The sequence below is a fragment of the Ictidomys tridecemlineatus genome, chromosome 15 (assembly GCF_052094955.1).
Source record: "Ictidomys tridecemlineatus isolate mIctTri1 chromosome 15, mIctTri1.hap1, whole genome shotgun sequence".
Classification (NCBI taxonomy): Eukaryota; Metazoa; Chordata; class Mammalia; order Rodentia; family Sciuridae; genus Ictidomys; species Ictidomys tridecemlineatus.
Genome location: NC_135491.1, coordinates 57,811,778 through 57,837,668, shown reverse-complemented (window position 1 = coordinate 57,837,668; position 25,891 = coordinate 57,811,778). Strand labels below are relative to the sequence as shown.

The 25,891-nt window shown below is 64.6% G+C and overlaps 1 protein-coding gene across 3 annotated transcripts in view; it reads right to left on the bottom strand.

Moving 5' to 3' along the window:
- Window positions 1-1,348: 1,348 nt before the first annotated feature.
- Window positions 1,349-25,891, bottom strand: part of Kiaa0513 (KIAA0513 ortholog) — a 50,643-nt gene continuing 26,100 nt past the window's right edge. The window contains exons 2-13 of one of the 3 annotated variants that reach the window (XM_078032763.1): window positions 20,858-21,316; window positions 18,748-18,847; window positions 17,979-18,052; window positions 15,098-15,168; window positions 12,763-12,958; window positions 12,070-12,110; window positions 11,377-11,455; window positions 9,636-9,713; window positions 8,039-8,065; window positions 5,673-5,753; window positions 5,348-5,442; window positions 1,349-4,738 (exon numbers count right to left, since the gene is read on the bottom strand). In XM_078032763.1, the coding sequence (XP_077888889.1) occupies window positions 4,689-4,738; window positions 5,348-5,442; window positions 5,673-5,753; window positions 8,039-8,065; window positions 9,636-9,713; window positions 11,377-11,455; window positions 12,070-12,110; window positions 12,763-12,958; window positions 15,098-15,168; window positions 17,979-18,052; window positions 18,748-18,847; window positions 20,858-21,168 (1,203 nt within the window). In that variant the 5' untranslated portion in view covers window positions 21,169-21,316 and the 3' untranslated portion in view covers window positions 1,349-4,688. The remainder of the gene's footprint in view (window positions 4,739-5,347; window positions 5,443-5,672; window positions 5,754-8,038; window positions 8,066-9,635; window positions 9,714-11,376; window positions 11,456-12,069; window positions 12,111-12,762; window positions 12,959-15,097; window positions 15,169-17,978; window positions 18,053-18,747; window positions 18,848-20,857; window positions 21,317-25,891) is intronic. The other 2 variants (XM_078032765.1, XM_078032766.1) reach the window with 2 other exon arrangements.

The following is a 25,891-nucleotide window of genomic DNA, read 5'->3' as shown; positions in this document are numbered from 1 at the left end:
AGGTTTCTACCTACAGGAGGAACAAAGCCCTGTGGTCCCCTCCCAGGAAATCAGGGGACTGAACAGAGTGCTGGTCAACTCTTTGGCAGAGAAGAGGTGCTCCCCGGGGCCAGCTGATTGTGGTCCGAGCCAGCGCTGCCTGAAGAGCGGGGGACGGGGGGGGGGCGGGGGGAGTCCGGGGGACACCGCACAGGGCGCTGGCAGTGTCCATGGGCCGGGGGTGAAAGGCCGCGGCCTGGCGGAGAAGCAGCTTTGGAAGTTGGAGCGCGTTCTCTTTGAGTGTTTAGTTTTGTGAATTTTGAATAATAAATGTGTTCCCATAAAACAAGACGGGGAAGTGGGTCCCTTTCCTTCCTTAGCAGGACACTGGCCGCGGAGCCCCTCGGGGTCCACTTCCCCACGGAGGCGGGTGGGCGGTGAGCAGCTCAGCTCTGCCCTCGGTTGAGCTGCTTGTGTTCGCACAGGACGGCCCCGTGGGTGGCGTTCTCCCGCCTGTGTGCAGCGGAGACACCAGGCTCCTGAAGGTCTGGCTGAGGCGCGGGGTCTGCTGGGGAGGTGGTCAGCCCTGCCCGTGCCCTGGCCCTAAGAGGAGCCGCCTCTCCCTGGAGCTGGCCCCTGAGCCAGGGCTGCCCCTGCGACAGTGGGATCCCCCTGGCATAGGGAGAGGTCCAGGGCACCCCAGGCCTGCAGCCCCACTGCCAGGCCTCCCTGCACACTGGCTGAGAGGGGCAGTACCCCCAAGTGGCAGGGAGTGTGCCCAGTCCACTTGGGGGTCCTGCCCTCCAGAGCCACCAAGGGGCGCGGTTCCCACCCCAGCTGCTGGCCTGGGGGTCCCTGCAGCCTGCTGTGCTCCTGGCCCAGGCTCTCGGGCCCCTGCCAGGGGCTGCCCATGGAAGCCACAGCCCAGCAGGAGGGTGGGCTCGGGTTAGGTGGGTGCCAGGCCATGGAGCCTGCCGCCCCAAAGGTGAGACAGTTGGACGGGGCTCGAGGACGGCAGGATTAGGATCCCCTCCACGGGAGGCCATACCGTGGCCCAGCTGGGCTCCAGCCCAGGAGCAGAGCTTCATTCTCTAACACTGACCCCAAGTGGCCACGCCGTCCATGGGCAGGGCTGCCCCTCCTCCTGGCCGTTGGCCTTCTCAGCCCAGGGCGCAGCCTTGGGGAGAAGTCGGTTTCTCCTGCGGAGCCACCCACCTGACCCTTAACTGCCCCCCCCCTTCTGGTGCTAGGGAGGGAGGCCAGGGTCCAGGTCTAGGCCAGTGCTCCCCTCTGAGCCTCTGACGTGACTGCGAAGACTGAAATGCAGCCCAAAGTCCTCGGGGGCAGGCTCACAGACGTGATCACACCGTTTTTAAAAAGATAATTTATTCCCGCTTCACCTCCGACGGTCGAGGTGTGACACAGACGTTTCCTCCTCCCCAGGGAACAGCTGCGATTTCAGCTGCTCTGAGATCTTCAACCTCGAAACTTTCTCAACCTTAAAATATACTCCTAGGACGTCACCCGAGGGACACGAGGCCACTTAACACAGAAAACACTGGCACCGTGGGGTCGCCACAAAGGAGATGGTTAGAGGCCAGGATGGGCCAGGACAGACTCAGAAGGGGCGAGGCGCAGGGTGACCACCACGAGGGTTCCAGCAGCAGCACAGGGCGCAGGCGGGCTGTGGTCAGCCAGATCCCGACCCTCGCTGTCATAAGGGGACACGTGCTGTCCGAGTGGCTTCCTGCTGGTGGAATGTTTGACGGAACCTTCTCAGGTTGTCCACTGACGCTGGAGGGACAGTCCCCAGCAAGTAGGCTGGACTCTGCCCCTAGGGTGCCCAGAGCTTCACTGTGCCCTGCCGGGGAGGGCTGGGTGCCCACACTGCCAGAGCCCCGCCCAGGCCAGCCTAGCTTTCCTGGCGCTGAGACCCTCTGTCTCTTCCTCTGGGGCACACAGTCTAGGAGTGAGGAGGGCACAAGCGCCACTGTCTGGATGATGCCAAGGGACACTGAGTCAACTGAACTGAGGACGGCACCAGGACGGGCCTGGTCACTGGCGGTGGGCAGGCTGGCCCCATGAAGGTCCTGCGACCCATCCTCTCCAGGGACCCCAGACACACAGGCCAAGAGGTGTAAGTGGGACAGAGCTCAGAGGGACGCCTCTCCAGAGCCCATGGGACGGTCCTGGGGGGTGTGCCTGTCGGGCAGACCACCCGCAGCGCTCCTCCCTCTGCTCCCCGGCCGCCAACGCCCTCCTGTTCAGGCCCGGGAGGGAGTGAGGGGGAGGACAGACAGGCCAGCTGGCCGGTGTGGACACTTGAACACTGCCACCAGTCCGCCAGGCACGTCCCGCCAGTGCGGTTCCCCTAACCCAAAGCCCTTCAAGGAAACGGAGCCCGAGGACCTGCCCGTGGTGAGTGGCTTGAGGACGTGCAGGAGGCAGCTGGGCGGGGTGCAGGGGAGCGAGGGGAGCCAGGGCCGGAGGGGCCTGCGGAGACCTCCCGAGGCTGGGCCACTCCACCCGAGTCCCTTCCCTCTCCCACAACAAGGGGCTCCCCAGCTTTGAAATGCCCTGCCCCAGGCCCGCTGCCTGGCAAAGCCCTGGACTCCCCGCTGCCCACGTGAGCATTCCAGGTGACCGGTGTAAGCTGGTGAGACCATCGGGCCTGCCAGGACCCCTGAGGACTCAAGAGCCACGGTCAGCGTGACCCGGAGGGTCGGCGGGCAGCTCCGGGCCCCGCTGGGCTGGAGTCTTTCACTCTCCTTCACGGTGGGACGCCCAGACCCTCTCACCAGGAACCCGGGACAGCAGGTGCTCCTGGGTGGCAGGTGGCCAGAGGGCAGCCACGGAGCAGGCCTCACAGCTGCAGCCCTCGGCCCCGCGGGCCCCTCTGCCCCGCGAGACCCTCTGCCCCACGGGACCCTCAGCCCCGCGAGACCCTCTGCCCCGCGAGACCCTCTGCCCCGCGGGACCCTCTGCCCCGCGAGACCCTCTGCCCCGCGAGACCCTCTGCCCCGCGAGACCCTCTGCCCCAGGAGACCCTCTGCCCCGCGAGACCCTCTGCCCCGCGAGACCCTCTTCCCCGCGAGACCCTCTGCCCCGCGGGTCCCTCTGCCCCGCGGGCCCCTCTGCCCCAGGAGCCCCTCTGCCCCGCGAGACCCTCTGCCCTGGGAGACCCTCTGCCCCGCGGGACCCTCTGCCCCGCGGAACCCTCTACCCTGCGGGCCACGTCCATGTCCCTCCTCGAGCCGTCGCTCCGGGGCCCACGGGGCCGGTCTCAGGTGCTTCTGAAGCCCTCGGGGGCAGAGGGGCAGGCATCCTCCACACACAGGTGGGTGTCGTGGACGCCGCGAAGCCCACACAGTTCAGTGACACTGGTGACACCCAGGAGAGACCTCCACGTCACCCTGGGGGCCTGGCGGGGCCGGCCCCTCCAGGGCAGCTTGGTGAGGGCAGGTGACCGAGGCTCCTGGGCACTAAGGGGTGACCATCAGGGTGACCATCAGGGTGACCATCAGGGTGACCATCAGGCTGGGCCGGTGGTGCTTGGGGGGAGCCCGTGGCTCAGTCTGTGCACTGAGGGGGACGAGGGAAGAGGGGCCCCAGGAGGAGCCCATGGCTGGCGTCAAGGTCAGTGGCCATAACAGCAGCGGCCAGAGGCAGAGGGAGCCCGGCTACTGTCCACACGGGGGACAGCAGGCCTGGGGCAGCACGCCGGGCACTGGGGCTTGCACCCCGTCCCCACAGGTGGCCTGGCACATGCAGAGGCAGCCCAAGTCCTGGCTGTGGCTGAAGGGCGTCGAAGGGCAGGAGGGAGAGCCACGCGGAGGCCCGGGCTGGGCTGCAGAGGTCCCCGCGGCTCCCAGAGGAGGCTGTAGGGTGGAGGCCTGCGCTCAGAGCTCGGAGCTGAGGGTCCACGCTGCCCACCGCCGCAGCCTCGCTAGAGCTGCTTCAACGACCCGAGTCTTCAATGTCCCTGCCTTCGATGACAGGAGCGTGGGCCGTCCCTCCGGGAAGGACGCCACTGCCCAGCTGCTGCGAGGCTCCTCTTGCCCAAGCTCCTCTCACGGGACAGACCACGGCGTGGCTCCTGGGCACTGGGGACGTCCTCAGTTCTAGAAGCTCAGCGGCCCTCCATTTGGGAGGCTGAGACCCCTGGGTGACCTGGGATGGCAGGAGTGTCCCCTACCCGAGCGTCTCTTTCTCCTTCTCTCAAAGAGGGCGTGTCTGTCCTCTTGGTTCCTGTGACTCCTGTTCCCATCATAGAGGGGACAGAGAGCGAGCAGAGTCCACTGCACAGGGAAGCCGGCCACCCTGCCCTGGTGGCCTCCAGGACTGTCCCACAGCCACGGTGCCTAGCCTTCGCTCGCGGCCCTGCAGTGCCCACACACTCGTCCACCTCCGAGCCCAGACTGCCCCTCTGGCCCTCAGCAGGGTGCGGAGGCGGCTCCTTCGCCCTCTCCACTCCCAGCCTAGCACTGAGGGTGCAGAGGTCCCTCGTTGTAGCCATGTGACCCAAGGGACACTCTGGCACATGGATGGGGCCGACGCAGGCAGCAGGGAGGGGAGGACGGCAGCCGGGTTCTTCTAACCGCTAGTTCCAGGGCTGCGCGGTGCAGCCCCGGGTGCCGCTGGTGTCATGCAGGGTTGGAGGTGGGGACAGCCAGTGGCTGCCCTGGACAGTAGCACAGGCCCTCCGTCTCCTATTCAGTGGCCATCTGCTCAATGTGGTCACTGAGCAGCTTGTATTGCTCTGGAAGAGAAGACGAGGTCACCGTGAAGAGAGGGGTGGCCAGGTCAGGCGCCCCACAGCTCCCCCAGGCCTGGCCACGGGCCCCCTCCAGGGCACTGTGGGCCCTCTGCCGCCCTCCAGGTAGGGCTGTGCACAGGGTGCTTGGTGATCAGCTCGGCACCAGCACGCTGCGGGCACGGTTTCCAGTGGGCCTAGGAATGTCCTCTTATGGAGGACAGCCTCAGAGGCCCGCGATGGCCAGCCTATGTCCTGGGGACCCCAGAAGACACAGTGCCCCTGCCCCTGCTGGAACAGGGCTGTGGCAACCCTGCACGGCTCTGAGGGTGGGATTCAAGAACCACAGGGGGCCATCAGGTGGACCCGTGGCTGGGTTTGATCAGGCTCAGAGCGCCAAGCACAGGTTCACCCCCGACCCTCGCTGGGCGGGGGAGCAGGAGGCCCCTGTCCACCCTGCCGCCCCGTCTCCAGACACGGCCCCTGTCCACCCTGCCGCCCCGTCTCCAGACGCGGGGACTTCCCGTCTGCATGGCCTGGGAGAGAAGAGGGGCCACCTGAACCCGCCCGGGTTCCCCGCCCCCAGGTGCCCGGCGGTGGCCAGGCCCGGCTCACCCTCGTCCAGGTGGCCGATCACAGCCTGCTTCTTCAGGAACTCGCGGCACAGCGTCTTGCTCAGCCCGAAGGCCAGCATGTTGTGGGTGAAGGTGCTGGAAGGGAACACGGCCGTCACCTCCCGCTCCTGCTGCGGAGGGACCTGAGACGCCCCCTGGGCCGGAGGTCCCGCGTGGGGCCCGCCCGGGTGGCCAGCCAGAGGCAGAGCACAGGTACCTCGGGAGCCACCAGCCCTGGGAGCTGCCCCCGCGGTGCCCGGAGGGAGGCCAGAGGGCCTCAGTCCTCCACTCTGGGTGCGGAGCCCACGGCTGCCCGCCGCTCTTACCCCAGCTGCCCGAAGGTGATGTTCTCGTGGAACCGCAGGCTGTCGTCCCGCTCCTCCTGCGTCATGTGGCACCACCTCTCCCTGCGGGGACAAGAGGGCTTCACACAGCCATCTGCCGCCCCCCGTCCAGTGCTGGTGGCCCAGGCTCTGCTTCCTGGCTGGAGGCCTGTCCTGGAGGAGGGGCTTCGAGGAGAAGCCCGCCCTGTGACGAGGCGCCGAGGGCCCACCCAGCCCCCTGATGTCACTCGGCCTGCAACCGAGAGGCTCTGTGGCCTCGGAGACGCAGGAGGGACGCGGCCTCCTGGGGTCCTCCCAGGTGGCCAGGCTGCCTCCAGGTGGAGACCCGAGAGGAGAGGCCGCTCTGGCCTCCCGGCAGCGGCAGGCCACCAGGAAGGACCCCACACCAGGGAGGGAATTCGTCCTGATCACAGCGCAGGGCGGAGGGTGGCATCGCCTGTCCGTCCCCGAGGGGGCACTGAGCTGAAGGGGGTCCAGGACAGGACCCAGAGGGTCCCGGAAGGCCCCCCTGCACCCTGCAGCGGAGATCCGGTCATGTCACCGCTCCTCCCTTCCAGCCTCTGCCCGGGGACTGGGGCCGCCCTCCCGCCCTGCCCCCTGGTCAGACCCCGCACCCGGGCACCAGGCGGTTGGAGAAGCAGGTAGAGGAGCCGCTGCAGTCGGGCAAGTTCACCTAAAAGGGGACTGGACACTGGGAGGAAGAGCAAAGGAGCAGAAACTGCCCAGAGAACAGTCAGGACAACAAGAGCCAGGGATGGACGGACAGAAGGACACAGCTCCGCTCCTCTCCACCCCTCGGCCAGAGGCTCCAGGGCTGCAGCACTTCTCCAGCCTCTGAGGGCAGGGCCCAGAGACCCCCAGGGCGCACTGAGTCCCACCTTATACTCCTCCCGACTGAGTGCCCTCTCATAGTCCCCCTGAGGGCTGGCAGCCACACAAATCCTGCCCTACCACTGGCCATCAGGTACAGTCGTGCAGGGAGGGCACTGCACATCCCGCCACAGGGGAATGGCTCCCCTGAGTGTTGAGCACAGCAGCCCAGAGGCTCTTGCTCTGGACCCACGAGGAGGTGGTTCTCCCTTCTGCTGTGAGACTAGAACCTGGAGTGGACCTGGCCCCTAGCAGCTGGGGGCTCAGCTGCTTCCTGAGAGCTGGTCTCAGTCCCCACGGGAGGCCAGCCCTGGGCACTGCACTCCGGCCTGTGGGGTCTGGAGGGACTCACACTCGCCCACAGAAAGCCCCTCTGAAAAGGGGGTCAGAGGTGACAGGAATGACAGTGGACGTCACTGAAGGAGAGGTCATCTTGCTGGCCTGGGCAGCCTGGGGCCTGGGTGGCGCAGGGTGGGTCAGAGGAGTGGAGCCCACCCAGGGCTGTGCCCGTCGAATCTGTGGGGGGGCCCGAGGCCTCGGAGGCCTAGGAGGCCGGCTGTGCCTCCACAGGGCTGGGCAGCGGCACCGGCTCCCAGGGAGGCCAGGCTGGGCCCAGCCTTCCTGGGCTGTGATGCCAGGAAGCCTGTCCAGTGGGAGGCCGTCACCCCGAGGGACCACAGGGCAGGGGCACCACCCCCCTTGCCCGCGGGCAGCATCAGGGTCAGGTCCCCCCATGCTCCCTCTGTCCCCAGGAGGCAGCCGCGGAGGCCTCCGTGGTGCCTAAGTGCCCGCCTCAAGGACACACCGAGGCTGCGCGCAGCAGGACTTCTCAGCCACCAGCAAACTCAGGAGCCCGCAAAACCAACACCAAATCAGCAACTAGGTCTCTGTCGCCGAGAGGACCTCACGGGGCTCCCAACTCAGCCACTCGGGCTCCAGCCACGGGAGCTCTTGGGGACAGCCCCACCTGGCTTTTTCCCAAGGGACCCCCCACCCACACAGCTTCCCCGTCACCCGGGGCTGGAAAAAAGGACACTGTGCTGCCGAGTGTCCCCAGGATCCTGGCCCCCTGCCCCCTGAGGGAGGCCTAGCTGTGGTCTCACCGTCCGCCCAGGTGGACAGCACAGGTGGACAGCGAGACCCCTCCAAGCGGGCGGGCTCTCTGCGGTCACTGTTCTTTCTTCCCGGAGACGCGCTGTGCCCTGCAGGTCCCGCCATCTCCACCGTCAGGGTCAGGGCCCCCCATGCTCCCTCTGTCCCCAGGAGGCAGCCATGGGCTGCGAGGGCCGGCGGAGGCGGCGCCCTCCTCCCCTCCAGCGCCAGCTGTCCCTGCACAGAGGGCTCAGGGCCCGCCGACGGGTCTCCACACAGACACCTCAGGCCCGCTGCTCCTGCTCCTCGCCTGGCTGGCCTCCCCAGGGGCCCTCCCGCCCTGCAGCGGCCTCCGCGGCCCCGGTCTGTTAGGCGGACACACACACCTCTTCTCCTGCTGTCCAGCATCCCCTCTGGAGTGGCAGCGGAAACAGGTAAACAAAGGAACAAAGGAACATGTCACAGTCGTGCAAGATGTGTGGATGAGGACAGGCGGGCTCGCGGGTGGGCAGCGGGCAGGAGGACGGGACGCCGGGCGGGACAGGCCACTTCCTGGCAGAGAGCTAAGCTGGAGGCGAGGCCCATCCCTGGGCACGCCGGCCTTTCCCTCAGCTCCTCGGCAGGGCAGGGCAGAGGCTCCCCGGTGCCCGCGGGCAGCGTCAGGGTCAGGCCCCCCATGCTCCCTCTGCCCCCAGGAGCAGCCCCGGACTGCGAGGGCCAGGGCCGCACCCTGCTCCCCTCCAGGGTCAGCTGTCCCTGCACAGAGTCCCCACACAGACACCTCTGGCTCCTCTCCTCCGGGGAGGTGCGGGCCCCCGCAGTGACAGGAGGGGACGGCTTCATTAACCAGGATCAGAGCTCCGAGAGACCCCGAGTCTGAAGCCATGCGACTGGGGCGCCACCCAGGGCACCTGACCTGGCCTGTCCTCCTGGACCCCTGCCCCTCCGTGTGGGGGCTGCACGTGGGTGGCAGCCTTCTCTCGCTCTAGCCGGGGGAGAGGGGCTCTGTCCCCTGGGGAGTCGGCGTCCAGCCAGGGGGAGGGGGGCTCTGTCCCCTGGGGAGTCGGCGTCCAGCTGGGGGAGGGGGGCTCTGTCCCCTGGGGAGTCGGCGTCCAGCTGGGGGAGGGGGGCTCTGTCCCCTGGGGAGTCAGCGTCCAGCCAGGGGGAGGGGGGCTCTGTCCCCTGGGGAGTCGGCGTCCAGCCAAGGGGAGGGGGGCTCTGTCCCCTGGGGAGTCGGCGTCCAGCTGGGGGAGGGGGGCTCTGTCCCCTGGGGAGTCAGCGTCTAGCCAGGGGGAGGGGGCTCTGTCCCCTGGGGAGTCAGTGTCCAGCCAGGGGGAGGGGGCTCTGTCCCCTGGGGAGTCGGCGTCCAGCTGGGGGAGGGGGGCTCTGTCCCCTGGGGAGTCAGCGTCCAGCCAGGGGGAGGGGGCTCTGTCCCCTGGGGAGTCAGCGTCCAGCCAGGGGGAGGGGGCTCTGTCCCCTGGGGAGTCAGCGTCCAGCCAGGGGGAGGGGGCTCTGTCCCCTGGGGATGAGTCAGCGCCGACCTTCACCCTGCACTTCCTCGTGTTTCTCGGGCCCTCTGAGGGGCAGGTCACCTCAGCACAGGGTGAGCTGGCAGCAGAAGGTGCGCTTCCAGAGTCAGGGTGGTGGCCACCCTCCACCCGGGACCCTGTCACTGCGGCTGTCCCCAGGGTCCGGACCCGCAGAGCGAGCAGCAGGGTGGGCGGGTCCTGAAGGCCTCATTCGAGGGTGTGTGCATTTCGGGAGGTTCAGGCTGTCATGCCAGGGTCCCAGGACAGAAGCACTCATGCAGGCTGAGCAACCCCTCCAAGCCGAGCACGGGCCTCCGGCAGTGGGCGGGCTACAGGCCGGGCAAGGAGGACAGAGGCCAGCAGCCGGGCCACTCCTCTGCTCTCCTCTTCAGAAAACGCGACGAGAGCTGCCCCGTCCTCTCTCCCAGGAGAGTGGACCACACTTGGCTCCTACCTGGTGGTGGGAGAGCGCTTTCTCCGCTCACAGTGGACGGCGTCAAAAAAGGCTGCGTTCCAGAACCTCAGCGTGTGCCTGCAGGGAGACACAGTTGGCACCGACAGTCCCACCCAGCGTCTTGCCACCTGGTGGGAAAGCTGGGGCCCGGTGCCTGTGCAGCTCTGGGAGGGAGGCAGAGCTGAGGAGGGGGTGCTGGGGGTCCCCGGGGCTCCTGGCGCTGCCTCTCCCTGAGAGAGAAGGCCGGACTGGGCCGGGGGGCCCGCGGAGCTGCTGTGGGGCGTGAAGTCAGGTGGCCTGGGGCCTGGGGGGCAGCTGCAGGCTGCTGTGTCCTCTCTGCCTCCTGGTGAGGCTCCAAGAGGACACGGGTCCAGCTCTTCCACAGAACAGGGTCTCACGACATAAAAGGGAATCAGCAGGGACGCGCCTTGCACAAGGCAGGCACCTTCCCAGGACGTCTTCCCAGAAGGGTCGGGGCGGCACAGGGCGGCACAGGGTGGCACAGGGCGGAACAGGGCGGCACAGGGTGGCACAGGCGGCACCTGGCCACAGGAGGCCCCGCCTCTTTCTGTGGATGAAGGTCGCCCGGCTACTCACTGACAGCTACGGCCTGGCTGTGGTGGCGGTGGAGAGCACGCAGCCCATGGAATCTAAAGGTCTGCCATCTGTCCCTCAGGACGCATCTGCCCCGTCCAGACAACACAGCAGCAAGGCCCAGGCCCGGCGGAGCCCCGTCCCTCGAGGTGCCCACCTGGCCAGGTCCAGCCTCTCCCCTGCTCTGCTGCCTGGGGGGCTCAGGTCCAGCCCGATGGGGGCGTCCCCCGAAGCCCCTGCCCAGGCCTCCACCCTGGGTTCCACAGCACGTCCTGGCCACCCCCCTCACAGGGCCCTCGTCTAGTGTGGGAAGTTCTACTGCGGCCGAGCAGTGACCTCTGAGGGAGGGCCCATGTCTGACACCGCCAGGTGCTGGACCTCACTAGCCAGAGGATAAGACTTGCCACTGGGCACTTCAGGGCCGTGCCAGCCACTACCCGGGCGGACCTCATTCCCTGACCGCCGGGGCGTGGCCCTGGAACAGAACACCTGGGCAAGGAGGTCTCAGCTCAGTCCCAGCAGCTGGAGTCCCAGCAGCACTGTGGTCACTCTCGTGACGTGAGAGAGGACAGGGAGGGAACCGTGCCCGCAGCCGGGGCCGGGCGGCCACCCTGGTCCCGGGAGAGCTACGCAAGCCTTCCACAGGCGACGCCTGGACCTGGCGGCCTCCACTGGGCCCAGCTCTTCGAGGTTTCCACCAGGACACTGCCCACGCAGACCACAGCCCACCCCGGCGGGGACATGGGGAAGCCGCGCCAGGCCGACTGGACTCCCACAGCCGGCTCAGCACGTGCGAGTGTGGAGTGGGACTCGCCCTCTGCAGTGGACAGAGCATGGCCTGGCTGGCGCAGCCTGGCCCCGGCCACACTGAACCAAATACGGTGACACGAAACGTCCACCACAGCCCCCGTGGCGTGCTCAGCCGTCGCGGCCCCTGCCTCCCGGCATTCCACCAGCCCATGAAGGGACCCCGGCCCGCCACACTCTGCACCCCCTTGGTGGGGAGGGGAGGGGCAGGGCCCAGAGGAGGGGACCCTGCGGGGAGGTGGTCTGCGGCCTAGCGCGGCCTCCCTGGCTCGGCGTCCTGAGCCACAGTCCAGCACTCAGAGGCCATCGGGGGGCACTGCCCTCCAGCCAGGCGCCTTACCAGATGGGCTGCTGCTTCAGGTGTGTGTACAGGTAGATCTTCTCCCCCTTCTGCTCGTCCTCGGGGCTGAACACGGTCACTGCAGGAGGACGAGAGAGGCTGAGGGCAGCGCCCTGGGCAGGTGTCAGCAGCCACCACAGCCCCTCCCCAAAGGCCAGGGAAACCCACAGGGGCCACCTCCCAGGAATGCGCTAGAGTGCCTGGAGTCAGGGCCTTGGGTTTCTGCCGACTCCTTAGAGAAGTGGCCCTGCCTCAGAAATCCATACTAGACCAGGCAGGGACCCAAGGCCGGCTCCTGGAGGCCCAGTTAAGCCCCTGGGAGGTACTGCTGCTGCTTCCTGCTGCCCCTCAACGGTGGGTGGGTGCAGACCCCTGCAGGGGTCTGGGTTACAAGGTCTGTCCAGGCCCCAACCCTTCAGTCCTGTCCCAGGACCCGGCCCCAAGCCTCACCCCAGGGTCCCCTCCTCTGGGCCCTGCCCCGCCCCTCTCCACCAAGGCCCCTCCTCCCTCAGGCCCCGCCTCCCACAGGCCCCGCCTCCCACCAGGCCCCTCCTCCCTCAGGCCCCACCTCCCACAGGCCCTGCCTCCCAAGGCCCCACCTCCCTCAAGCCCCGCCTCCCACCAGGCCCCTCCTCCCTCAGGCCCCGCCCCTCCAGGCCCCGCCTCCCCAGCAGCTCCAGGGTCGCTCCTCACCAGTCTTGGGCTGCTTGTCCTTGGGCTTGTTCTCATCTTCCCTGAGGAAGAAAGGTCACAGTCATGACAAAGGAGGCCCAGTCAAACCACTCCCATTGGTGAGATGGGGCTGGGGGCATTCAGCCGTTTGCTGAAAAGACGCCCATGGAACCAAGGTCCCGTCCACGGCTGGTCCCTGGGAATGTGGAGCTGAGGCGGCTCCGAGCTGTGGTCTCTGCACCTGAACTGTGTGGCCCAGCGGCACGACACCAGGCCACCTGCACCGAGCCGGGGGCGGTCAGGGGCCTCTGTGGTTGTGGCTCCTGGTGGGGACGTGCCCTTCCTGTGTGTGTCTCAGCCTGGGCATCTGCCACCCCCCACCCGTCCTCAAGGGCCTCGAGTTTCTGTCCAGTCCCATGGCTGCCGTGTGTTCCATGAACCCCAGTCACTGCCGGGGCGGAGCAAGGAGGGACAGGTGTGTGATGTCCCTGCGGCCAACCCTCAGCTGCCCATGCTCCTCCTGGTCCCCGAAGTACACTGCCAGGACATCCCTGCGTGTCACAGCCTTTGACACCAGGGGGAGCTCTGCAGAGTGGACAGTCACACTGGGCAGCGCTGCGCTCCTCAGGAGCAGTACAGGACCTGAGATGGCCAAGCTGGACAGGGGCCCTGCCTCTGTCTCCCAGGCACGAGGCCTCGACGCAGGACACTCACTCATTCTTCCTGACCAGGGGTCCCTTCAGCTTGGTCTCCAGCCCCCCAAAGAAGCCCTTCACGTTCTCCGTGTTCTTCAGCAGCCGCTCGGCAATGTCCTTCTTCTCTGCCAGCCAGCTGTTGGCCGACTTCAGGTAGGAGTCGATGCTGCCCGCGGCCTTCTCCCTGGGCTCGGAGGGCAGCTGGTGCGGCTTGCCTAGAGAGAGGAGGGGGAGTGAGGAGCAGGTGGGCACAGCCCAGATGGCTGAGGGCCAGAAAGGAGCCCCTGGGCACACCGGGCCGCCTGGGTGGGGGAGAGCACGTCCTCAGTCCCCCTGACTGGGCAGCTGGACAAGGAAGGGGCTGCTCTTCCCTCTGAGGACGGTCCCTATGCAACTACCAGGGAGTCGGCCAAGAACTAGGAGAGAGGAAGGAGACAGCAGGAGCCAGGCCCGTAGAACCAGAAAGCTGCGCGGGGTGCAGTGGCCACGCCTGTAACCCCAGAGGCTCAGGAGGCTGAGACAGGAGGATCACAAGTTCAAGACCAGCCTCAGCAACTTAGTGAAGCCCTGAGCAACTACGAGGCCCTGTCTCAAGATAAAAATAATAAAGGCTGGGGGGTAGCTCAGTGTAGGGTAGCTCAGTGTAAAGTGCCCCTGGGTTCAAGTCCTGGTGGTAGAAGAAGGAGGAGGAGTGGGGGGGGGGAGCAGGAGGAAGGGGAGGAGGGGGACAGGAGTAGGAGGAAGGGGAGGAGGAGCAGGAGAAGGAGGAGGAGGAGCAGGAGGAGGAGCAAGTGGAAGGGGAGGAGGAGCAGGAAGAGGAGCAGGAGGAAGGGGAGGAGGAGCAGGAGGAAGGGGAGGAGGAGCACAAGGAGGAAGGGGAGGAGGAGCACAAGGAGGAGCAGGAGGAGGAAGAGGAGCAGGAGGAAGGGGAGGAGGAGCAGAAGGAGGAGCAGGAGGAGGAGGAGGAGCAGGAGGAGGAGCAGGAGGAAGGGGAGGAGGAGCAGGAGGAGCAGAAGGGGAAGCAGGAAGAAGAGGAGGGGGACAGGAGCAGGAGGAGGAGGAGGAGAAGCAGGAGGGGAAGCAGGAGGAAGGGGAGGAGGGGGACAGGAGTAGGAGGAAGGGGAGGAGGAGCAGGAGGAGGAGCAGGTGAAGCAGGAGGAAGAGGAGGAGGGGGACAGGAGCAGGAGGAGGGGAAGGAGCAGCAGGAAGAGGAGGAGGAGGAGGAGCAGGAGGAGGGGAAGGAGCAGCAGGAAGAGGAGGAGGAGGAGGAGCAGGAGCAGGAGGAGGAGCAGGAGGAGGGGGAGGAGCAGGAGGAGGAGGAGGAGGAGGAGGAGGAGGAGGAGGAGACGGAAGGAGGGAGAGACTCACACAGGGAGCTCGGGTGCATGGCAGGAATCCTGACTGTGGCAGTGGGCAAAGTGTGAGGTGAGAGAGAGGAAAAAGAGGTCCTCCCTGGGCCCTGAGGACAGTGCAGGGTCAGGGCAGTCTCCAGGGCACCTGGCCAGGCCTGTGACGGTGAACACGGGATGGAAGAGAAGGCCGGAGGAGTGTGCACCAAGGCCATGCAGAACACCCTGCTTAGGGCAGCAGCAGGCTGCAGGCCGGCACTGTCCAGGCCAAAGTGACCCTCAGGCTGAGGCACCGTCCCAGGTCAGGGCTGGGTCCTCCACTAGTTGAAGGAGCTCCGAGCACAGACGTGGGCCAGGCAGCAGCTCAGCCAGGCTTTGAGAGGGAGGACCTTCCACCTGGACCAAAGGCCTGGCGTCTGGGGCCTGCCCGGTGGTGTCCTGTCAGCTGACCATGGGGCATGGAGAGAGTGATCTGTGGGGGCAGGAGGACCGGGAGCCTGCCCCAGGGAAGGCCCTGTGCTGCAGGAGCGGGCTGTCGGTGAAGAGGGAGGGAGGCCCTGCTCCGCCTGCCCCACCCTCCCCGGGGGTCCCAGCAGCACACTCACAGGGCAGAGCAGCCTCTCTGCAGCCCACGCAGCTCAGCAGGGCCCCCAAGCTCCAGCAGAAACTTGCAATGCAATGAGCCAGAAGAGCCCTCACAGCTCAGCACCCCCAACTCCTCCAGATCCGGCCCGGCTGCTCCCCTCCCGACAGCCCATGCTGCGTCATGATTTGCCGAGATGGACGACATAAAGCTGAGACCCTCAGGCCCAGTGTTCCTGCTCCACTGTGGGGCTCCTGGCTGCGCTCCGGGGACAGCCAGCCCGACCTCCGCGCGGCCACCCCCCTCAGGAGTCCCCTGCCCGCTCCTGGAAGCCCAGGCTTTCCTTTCCGAGCGACCGCATTGGCAGTTGCCGGTCTCAGCTCTCCAGGTTGGCGCTCTGCCTAGGCCGAGCCCCGTCTCACCCAGGTGGTAGTAGGTGAAGCACATGGTCATGAGGTTCTTGGCAGGTCCGAAGTCATCCATCTGATGACACCTGGAATGAGAGGCAGGGTCGGCGGCGAGAGCAGCGTTCCCCCTGGCTTCACCGCAAGTTCACTCACCAGCCCAGACACTCCCCAACGTGCACATTAGCACCTCACTCCCTAGGCACTGCCACCAGACAGGTGACAAAATAATCCCTCGGGTCCAATCAGGAGTTTCCTACAGGCACACAGCCTGAGCCCGGGCCTGACCCTGGACCGGGAGGCCTTTCTGGACCTCAGCCTGGCCTCGTCACTTTAAACAAGAAACTCAGGGTCCACTCAGCTCAGCACACAGGAGCAGAAAAGGGACCAAGGGCAGCCTCCAGCTTCAGTCCAAACCAGCCTCCACGACTCAGGAGTCAGCAGAGTCACAGGATGTCCCCACATCTGAGGCCGTGAGCCTGGGTGGAGCCCGAGACAGTGTTCCTTGCTGATGCCCCTGGCCGGGGACACCTGGGGTTGTGTGGATAGCTACTCCTCCTGTCCCTTGTTATAAAGCAAATTTAATCTTTATGGAAAAGAAACTTGAATAGGAACAATGTCCTGCAAATGCAGAGGGTCGTTCCGACTGCACATGGAGACTGGACCCGCCCGTCCACCTGAACCACGCACAGAGCCATTCCATCCAGCAATCGGGAGAAGGGGTGCAGAGCGAGCCTGTCGGCCGCAGCAGCGACTCTGTCATGGCTGCGGAGGCTTAATGTTGCTGCCACCATGCTGGGGACAAGGGGACAGGAGCAACGTAAACAGCCATCTGTAAAGTGCCAGCTGCGGCCACGCACACTCCTGCCCAACTGCCACACGGATGCCAGTGCCGCTGTGGACACAGCTGTGTGTGACAGCAACGCCTGGGTGAAAGGGCATCCACCCACTGTGCCCGCTCCCCAGGGGAGAAGCCAAGACAGCAGCCACCAGGGGGCGGCCTTGCCCCTGGCCTCTCAGTTCCCTTCTGTCCCCTGCCAGGCCTTTCCTTCCTGTCCACTTGGGTTTTTTGGTTTGTTTGTTTGTTGGGGTTCTGGGGATTGAACCCAGAGGTACTCCGCGAGCCCCATCCCCAGCCCGTTTTACTTTATATTTTAGGACACGATCTTGCTAAGTGGCCGAGGCTGCCCTCACAGTTGTGACCCTCCTGCCTCAGCCTGTGGAGTGCCTGGGATTTCAGGCCTGTACCTCTGCGCCCAGCCTTCTGTGTTCTTTAACTCTGGACAATTATCACCTTTAAACAAATCCCAGGGCTGGGATACGGCTCAGTTGGTACAGGGCTTGGCTTCACATGCACAAGGCCCTGGGTTCAGTCCCCAGCACCAGAAAGCAAAGCAAAAGGCCAAGCCGGGTGTGGTGGTGCAGGTGCAGGCCTGCGACTCCAGGCACTTGGGAGGCTGAGGCAGGAGGACCACAGGTTTGAGGCCAGCCTCAGCAATTTAGTTAAATCCTGTCTCAAAATAAAAAGTAAATGGCGGGGCTGGGGATGTGGCTCAAGCAGTAGCGCGCTCGCCTGGCATGCGTGTGGCCTGGGTTCCATCCTCAGCACCACATACAAACAAAGATGTTGTGTCCGCCGAGAACTAAGAAATAAATATTAAAATTTAAAAAAAAAAATTTTTTTAAATAAATAAAAAGAGCTGGGCTTAGTGGGGGGCAGCCTGGGTTCCGTTCCCACTTTGGAAAAAAAGAGAGGATGAAAGCAGGTCAACAGAAGCCACCTGGAAGGTAGGACTGAGGGTCATTTCTGTTCTTTTAAAAAAATATTTGAACAAATTAATCAATTTAAAGAACAATTAATAAAACTATAAAAGACGGTGAGCAGAGGACAGAGTCGGTGTTGAAGATGCTCATCAACTAAAACTCAGCAGACCACGAAGGCCACATAGACCAGTGGCGTCTGCCAGCCCAGGGTCCCTGACGCCACCTGCACCCGCACTGTCCTCGGAGACCCCGAGGCCCCGCGGCGCCTGCTCCCCACGCTGCTGGCCTGTGCTGCTGCGGTGCATTTCCCTGACGCCCTCCACGAGGCTCCTCCTCCCTCCCTCCCAGCCCAGCCCCAGACCCCATGGGAGCCTAGAGGCTGAGCCAGCGCATCAGGGAGGGCCCAGGAGGAGGGGAGGAAGGCGGGAGCAGCGCCCTCTGTGGAGAGGGGAGCAGGAGCAAAGGAGGCAGCCCTTGGGGCCCAGAGGGGCAAACGGGCTGGGTGATGTGGGGCGGGGCGGAGGGAGAAGCCACGACCTGGAGGGCACACGGGCCCAGCCTCAGGCATCCTGGAGGTGATGGGCAGGGCGCTGACAGGCCCCAAGGGTCCCCTGGCCCTTGCCCTCCAAGCCCCTCCTCTCCAGCTGCCCAGGAGGTGGGGTCAGTGGAGCTCGCCTAGCAGAGAAGCGTCCCTCCCTCTTGAACTTCGCTTGCTCTGATTCAAGGCCAAAAGCACAAAGTGGGTCTGGCCATGTGCCGTGACGTGGGGAGGAGCCCGTGTGGCACGTGGTATGGCAGCCCTGCCTCGGCACCCCGTCATGTCCCCGACCTTCTGCGGACGCAGCTCCAGCGGCGCCTCTCGGGCTCACAGGCAGCAGGAGGCCCCTCCATCCAGCAGGACTATTGGAAATGCTTCACCGTGGGACGTGGGGGCCTCCAGGGCACGGGGGAGAGGAGGGCACAGGGAGGGCCCGCTGTGCCCCGCTGGGTAGCCCTCTAGTTGCTGCGGTCAGCTCTGCTCCTGGGAGACCTGGCCGTGACTCCTGGCTGACACAGGGAACGGCAGAAGAGCTGCCAGCTCGTGCCCAGCACGGCCATGACTCACGCTGGCCCCTCACAGGGGGCGGCCACTTACTCGAACAGCACCACGGCGAAGGACTGCACCAGCCGGTAGAAGGTCGGCTCCGACACGCACTTGGAGTTGCAGCGCTGTGCGGAAGGGGCAGGCGGTCAGGGGCTGGCTACCCGGGCAGTCCGGCCACACTGTCCAATCGCAGCCGCCCTCCCCGCTGCCAGGACCCTGTAGGGTGTGGCCCACAGAGCCTGGCCCACAGGGTGCAGGGGGCCCGCCTGCCTCTGCCCAGGGGCTGAAGGCAACTCCCCACGGTCACACCCAGGTGGGAAACACTGAGGGACAAGCCCCAGATGGCAGCACTAGCTGGGTCTGGATTTGTGGGTGATTAGGTTCTTTTGCATTTCCTGATTTTTTTTAAATGAAGAATGCCTTATTTGTGATAAAAATACTTAGAAGAAACGAAAAATCAACCTATTGGAGACTTAATAAATTTGGTTCTTTTCTGAGCTTTGTGAAGACCGTTATCTTTACCTGGCTTCACCGTCTTGGATAGATTCTCTTTGGCAAACTGAGCACCGTGGGTTATTCAGTAGAAAGAGACGCATGCCCAGAGTCCTCGCGCTCGCCTTTACAAGAACGTTCTCCACCTCGCGGCGTGAGTTTCTCCCTCTCCCCCAGGGCGGGCGACACACGCGCCCTGGCCATTCCCACTGCCCCACATGGCCCTTCTCATGACATGTTCCGTGGGGGCCATTCCCTCCCCTCTTCCCCAGAGTGCAGCCCAGTGTGCCCTGCCCTTCCCTGGGTGGGTCCCCAGTCCCCAGCTCACCTGGGCGCTCACGTATCGAGCAAACCACTCGCGGCCTTTCCCATCCTGGCTGCTGCAGTACTCCCCGAACTTGGCCTTCTCCTCCTGGTCCAAGTCCTCCCTGAAGAGAAGGCAGAGTGACGCAAGGTCAGTGCTCTGGGGCAGAATTCACAGGAGGGAAGAGCAGGGAGCCGTGGGCCCGCCTCCGACCCGGGGCCTCCCCTCCTGCACCCTGGGGAGGCCTAGCTGAGAAGCCACCTGGCCAGGTCTCCTGGTTCCACAGCCCCTTCTGTCCCCTGCCTCCGGCTTAGCCCCAGTGAGGTCTGAGCCCCGTGAGGACAGGGCCCTGAGAGCTCTCGGTTCTTTGGGGGGCAGCCAGTACTCTTCCTCAGATTGAAAGACTCGAAAATGAAGATGAAGGCGGGAGGTGGGTGGGTCATGTGACGGGCGTTTATTTAGGGGTCTGTAGAAAACATCTTGGTCTCGTTGACCCCCAGTTACCAGATGAAACAGGGATCCACCTGCTGCTATCTGCCGTGACCTGGGCAATGCTCGTGAAGACGCACGTGACCGGCTGAGGGACGGGGTTCACGTGCCGACGAGCTGCTGCAGACATAGACTGGCCTCCCTGGCAAGTGGACCTCGGGGCTGGCTCCCTTTTCTAGGTGTGTGCAGAGGAGGCCGGTTTCAGTGTCGTCAGACAAACTTAAGTGGGGAGCCACAGCACGGTGCTCCCAGGAACACAGACGCATTTCTAGATAGTTAGACGTTGGATGATCGCATGACTCTTTCCTTCTCAAAGCCCAGAGGACGCTGAGGCTGGCCTGCAGGTGAAGGGTCACCTGGTCCTCCCTGCCGCTCAGACGGGAGGCTGGAGCCTGGTAGCATGGTAGCAAACCTGGCTCTCGGAGTGTCACCAGGCCCCAGTTCTCACTGCTGCTGCTGAGCCGGGACAAGGGTCCCTCAGGGGGGCACTGTCACACTCCCGTGTGTGGGCGACTCATCCCCAGACCTTGTTGGAAGGCAGCTCTCGCTCAGAGGGGCTGGGGGCCAAGTCGGCACCTGTGCCAGCCCAGGCGCTGTGGTGCGGCTGGCCCACAGGCCCCCGCCCAGCAGGGTTTGGGTGCTGCTCTGGATGCTGAAAATCGACCTCCACCGCCCGGAACCGGCAGGACGGGGGCTCCCTGCCTGGCTGAGGCACTAAGCGCCAGGAGAGGGCAGAGCTGGGGGCCCTCCAGAGCCTGGCGCTCCTGCTGCCGCGCCCTCAGCTCGCTCCTCCAACAGAGGTGCCCAGAGGGAGCCTGCACAGCAGCTGCTCAGGAGTCGGCCACCCCTGCGCTCCCCAGGAGGCAGAATAAGACGCGGTATTGGACACTTGCTGCCCGTGCCCCCTGAGTGGTCCCAGCAAGCAACGCAGCCGCCTGCCAACCACGGCCCCGAAGAGACCGTCAACAGGAAGGGCCTTGGAACCACTCAGCACCAGGCTCCACGGCTCCCCGTGGACAGAGTGGACAGGCAGGGTGGGCAGAACGGGAAGTGGTGACCCCCCAGAGCCAGCCCCTCCCCAAACCTGACTTGGGAAGCACAGAGAAAACTCTGGAACGAGAGGACCAGCAATTGGCAGAGCACATCGGGATGACAGAGGACCCGTGCAGTTTCCTGCCGTCTGACCGGCCACAGGGGTGCCGCCCACACAATAAGAGGCCACTGAAGGTAGCACGGACAGTCCTGTCCTGCCTGGAATGCCCACAGCCATGTTCACAAGGTGGGAGGTGAGGATGGACGGTCCACTACAGATCTGCCCGGTGCTGACAGGACTGGATGAGCAGGGGCCAGGGGCTGGACAGGGAGGGGACGGGGCTGGATGGGGCCGGAATGGCTGCCCTTGGGCCCTCCAGCATCTCCCAGGGCCCGGCAAGTGGTGGGCTGGCCCTGGCGGCTGGTGGGACTATTTCAGGGTGGGGCCTGGGCTTGGGTGTCCCTGAGAGGCTCCCTCATGACCTGACCGCAGCCCCGGGGGACTGAGCGCCACTGCACCAGCCCCACGTGGTCCCTGGGAGGAGGCCGAGCCTAGAGCAGAAGGCACGTCCCCGAGCCTGGTGGCAGGGCCAGGCTGACCGTGGCGGCCTACCCTCCTGAGAAGACCTTCTCCACGTAGCCACGCATGAACTCCCGCAGAGCCAGGGCGTCCTCGTCCTGGGCCGACTCGGCGCTCTGGCCGGAGGAGAAGGACTCGTTGGAGGAGGAGCGGCGGTCCTGGTCCCAGGACGGGTGTGAGGGCGACTCGCCCACGTCGTTCTCGCTGTCCGCGGACTCTGTGGCCTCGCTCTCGGAGCCGTCCCCGTCCTGCAGAGTGGAGGGCGCTGCCTCCAGGGGAGGGGCGCTGGGCGGCTCCGTCCCAAAGTCAACCAGCGAGCCCACGGGGACCTCGGGGGCCTCCATGGCCGGGGCGGCTTGCTGAGGACAAGGCTGGTGGAACCCAAGGTGGCTTCCAGGTGTGTCAGCAGGAGCCTGCCACGCACATGCAGGCGGCCTGGGAGCTGCGGGCCACCACGGCAGCCCTCTGAGCAGCTCAGTGGCCTCCGGGCATCTGTGGGGGAAACAGACGGAAACAGACTCAGCACAGGCAGCCGCCCGGGAGATTCGGCCACCACAGGGCTCTCGTTTGCAGAACCTTGAGGCCCCTGCAGCCACGGTCCTTGTCACTGTTAAACAGCTGCTGCACGACAGGCAGGCGGTGGGCACTCGTGAACACCCCGCAGATAAACACCCGCAGTCAGGGCTCCTCCGGCCGCTCAAGAGCTCCTCTGGACTTTCAGGGAAAGCACCTTCTGGCCCCTTCCCACCCCCGCACAGCAGACCAAGGCCACGGCCAGCCCAGGGAGCCCCACCTGAGCTGGAGCGGGTCACCAGGGAACAGCCTCGTGCTGGGCAGGCACCTGGCCAAGCCCCAGACTCCTCAGGCCTCCTCCTCATCCCTCCCTCCAGCAGAGCCACAGGCCCTCCGCAGGCCCCCCGCAGGCCCTCTGCATGCCCCCCGCAGGCCCTCCGCAGGCCCTCCGCAGGCCCTCCGCAGGCCCTCTGCACGCCCCCCGCAGGCCCTCCGCAGGCCCTCTGCATGCCCCCCGCAGGCCCTCTGCATGCCCTCTGCAGGCCCTCCGCAGGCCCTCCGCACGCCTTCTGCACGCCCTCAGGCCCTCCGATGGTTCCTGAGCTCCCCTGCTCTGTCCAGCTCCTCTCCCTGGGCTGCAGCTACTAGGACTGGACGCCCCTCTGGTCCCTGCGTTCTGCACCCCCTGCCACTCCCAAGGCCACTCCAGGATTCCACACAGACCACGAGGTTCGGCTCCTGAGAAGCTTCCCTCCACTGTTCAAAATCAACTGCGGACTCCTCTCTGCCCCACAGCTCGCCTGCATTTCATTTTGACTCATTTCTACTTCTCCCCAGGGTGGACCCTGACCAAACAGGTGCTCGTGGTAGTTTGCTGAAGGAATGAACAAGCCCATGGGGGCAGGGAGAGGGTGGCTCGGGTCACATGGGGTGGCTCCAGGGCTAGACTCCCAGCCAGGTCCCCCACTGCTCATCCAGGAGTGCCCGGGCAGAAGGCAGACGGCCAGGAGAGGCAGCCCTCCCGGGGTCAGCACCTCTGCAGCCTCTCCGCATCCCTGGCGGGCCACACCCCCAGGACAGGCTTCCGCGGGCGCTGGGTCAGCATTTGCTGAGGGCAGCTGGCTACCAAGAGGCCCCTCCTGCCTCCTAGGAGCTCGATGATCATGCACCCACAGTGGATCCCTCCACGCTCCCCGCCCACGGGATTTTTAAATACCCTGAGTCAAAAAGACGGCATGGCTGGCTCCGGCCACCACAGTGGCAATGGCACATGCCAGTGGAGCCCCACCGAGCCCGTCTCTGTCCAAAAAGAGAGAGCTGCAGAGCTCAGTTCAAGAGAGCTTTGTAGGCCAGGACAGGGACGGGGCTCTGTAAGCTCAGCAGGCAGCAGTTAGACCTCAGGGGGGCGGGGTGGGACTAGGCTGTGGCCAGCCCCTCTCCCCAGGCCAGGCGGCTGCTCTGGGCCGCGTCTCCACCTCTGAAACAGCAAGGCTGGGTCAGACGTCTGGGGCCCTTGTGGAGACTGTGTTCCCTATCCAAAGAACAGCAAACAGAAAAGAAATGAAATGTATAAAGCAAAATGCGGAGTAAATTCTCACAGTTCAATGCAATAGTATCAGCCAGGTACGACGCAGGCAGGAAGACGTTTGCTTCAAGTTAAGTGAGCAAGGTTCCCTGCACCTGGCGCTTGTTCAGTGCCCACTGGGTGCCAGCCCTGCTCAGCTGGGGATGCCGAAGTGATAGGCGCTTCGTTTCACTAAGTGACACTGACGCACACCCTGGGCGAGCAGGACCGCACAGCACTGGGCGAGCGCCCTCTCCTGCTCATTCTCACCCCATCAGCGGGCAGCAAAGACTCGGAGAGAAAGGGGCCCTGCTAAGCGGCCAGGGAGGCGGCAGGGCAAACAGCTACGGAGCCACTTCCAAGCCTGCAGAGTCCTCGGGTCGGTCCTCCCCAGACACCCAAGCTGCCCGGTGCCTCCTTCCCTGGCTCAGGAAGCAGCTGACAAAAGTTCAGGAGGCTCAAAGTGAGAGGAAGCCCAGGGGCCAGAGGCTCTTTGTGGGGCAGCTTGCTCTGCAGCCCACCCTGCCCGGGACCCTCAGGAACAGAAGCCAGCCCTGGGCCGGAGCCTGGGAGGAAGCCTGCGCCCCCTCCAGGGAGGACGAGATGACTGGCACTCTCACACGCTGACCTAAGGGACCCGTCGCATGCTGGAGGACACAGAAGTGGCCCAGCAGGGGTGACCAGAGCCAGCTGGGGGCTACCTGCAGACAGGCAGGCCAGTGGGTCAGAGCCTTCAGAGTTTCCTAAGGAGAGCTGACACCCACCACGTGAAGCTCCGACTGTCCAGCAGCGGTGACTCGATTTATTTCAAACACGTCAGCCAAGCACCCTCGACTGTGGGTCCCAGTGCCACCAGCTCGCCACCTTCTACGTACAGGGGGGCTCGAGAGCTCCTTCTGTCCCCAGACCCCAGAAACTGGGTTTCCAGTCACAGGGCACTCTTAAGCCTGCAGACAGTGGACGCGGCCCTCCTGACGCACTGCGGGTCTCCCGTGAGAAGTGGGTGACATAGGCGGACATGCACCGTCACCTCAAAGCCTCAGGAGTCCACAACCAGCCCTCGTCCACGGCCCTTCACACACCTGCGACCAGCCACTACCATGTGAGGAGCTAGGAACAGAGCCCAGGTGACTTCTCCTCAGGCCGTGTGTGTGTGTGTGTGTGTGTGTGTGTGTGTGAGAGCGTGTGTGTGTATAACTGAGTGTGTGTGTGTATGAGAGTATGTGTGTGTCTGTGAGTGTGTGTATGTGTGTATATAAGTGTGTATGAGTATGTGTGTGTTTGTGTGTGTGTGTATGTGAGCATGTGTGTATAAGTGGGTGTGTGTATGAGTGTGTATGTGTGTATTTATGTGTGTGTATGTGTGTATATAAGTGAGTGTGTATGAGTATGTGTGTGTATGTTTGTGTGTATGTATGTGTATGTGAGTATGTGTGTGTATAAGTGAGTATGTGTATGTGAGTATGTGTGTATATATGTGAGTGTGTGTGTATAAAAGTGTGTGTGAGTGTGTGTGTATAAGTGTGTATGTGAGTATGTGTGTGTGTGTGAGTATATGTGTGTGTGTATGTGAGTATGTGTGTGCGTGTCTGTGAGTGTGTGTATGTGAGTATGTGTGTGTATAAGTGAGTATGTGTATGTGAGTGTGTATATATGTGAGTGTGTGTATAAAAGTGTGTGTGAGCGTGTGTGTGTATAAGTGTGTATGTGAGTATGTGTGTGTGTGAGTGTGAGTGTATGTGTGTGTGTATGTGAGTATGTGTGTGTGTGTCTGTGAGTGTGTGTATATAAGTGTGTGTAAGTGAGTGTGTGTGAGTGTGTGTGTGTGAGTGTGCATACTGGGGAAGGTACTGTTAAAAGGAAAAACCTAACAGAGCTTCAGGCTCTGGGTGCTGTGGACATGCTCTCGAGGTGACTGTCCGGGCGTGACGTCGCCCTCTGGCCTCTGAACTGGGGGAGGGAGGGTCATCCTGAGAAGGAGGACTCCTGGCCCAGGGAAGAGCCCGCACCAGGCCTGAGGGTAGAGCGCTGCAGGGCAGCTGCTCAGGGAAAAGAGGCCATGAGAGGCCTTGCTGGCCATGAGGGGGCCTGCACAGTGCTCAGGGTGTGGGGAGGGACATAAGTGCAGTGCTTGAATGGGGACAGCCAGAGGGGGCAGGGGCCGGAGGACCAGGGCCAGAGGAGACTGGGGCCTGAGGGGCAGGGGCCAGAGGGGCAGGGGCTAGAGGGGGGCCAGGGGCCAGAGGGGGCAGGGGCCAGAGGGGGCAGGGGCCAGAGGAGATCAGGGCCAGAGGGACAGGGGCCAGAGGGGCAGGGGCCAGAGGAGATCAGGGCCAGAGGGGCAGGGGCCAGAGGGGCAGGGACCAGAGGAGATCAGGGCCAGAGGGACAGGGGCCTGAGGGGCAGGGACCAGAGGAGATCAGGGCCAGAGGGGCAGGGGCCAGAGGGGCAGGGGCCAGAGGGGCAGGGGCCAGAGGGAGCAGGGACCAGAGGAGACCAGGGTCAGAGGGGCAGGGACCAGAGGAGACCAGGGCCAGAGGGGCAGGGGCCAGAGGGGCTGGGGGTCCGAGTCTGAGGAAACGCCCTGCCTGCCCACAACCCCCTCCCAGCAGCCCTTTCCCAGCCGCTGTCGGGCCCCAGGAGGAACCGGAACCTCGGTTCTAGAGCTGCACCCCGGCTCAGCCACCTCCCTGCTGGGTTTGCACAAACTCTGATTTCCTCAGCACCCCAGAGTGACCGGGCTGCGACTTCTCTAGAGGGTGGCCTTGAGCAATCAGCGAGGCAGGCTCCCGGGGACAATCGGAACCTTGTGCAAGCCAGCCCTTGCCCCAGACCCCAAGAAACCGGCCCCCGTCTCCATGGACCAGCACAGGGGCTGCCCCTCCTAAGAGGAGTGCCCAGCTCCCTGGGCAGTGACATGTGGAGGGGCCACCACGCTCACGGGCCAGTGGTGGTCTCTCCCTGAAACTGCCCTGAGTCAAGGTGGGAGG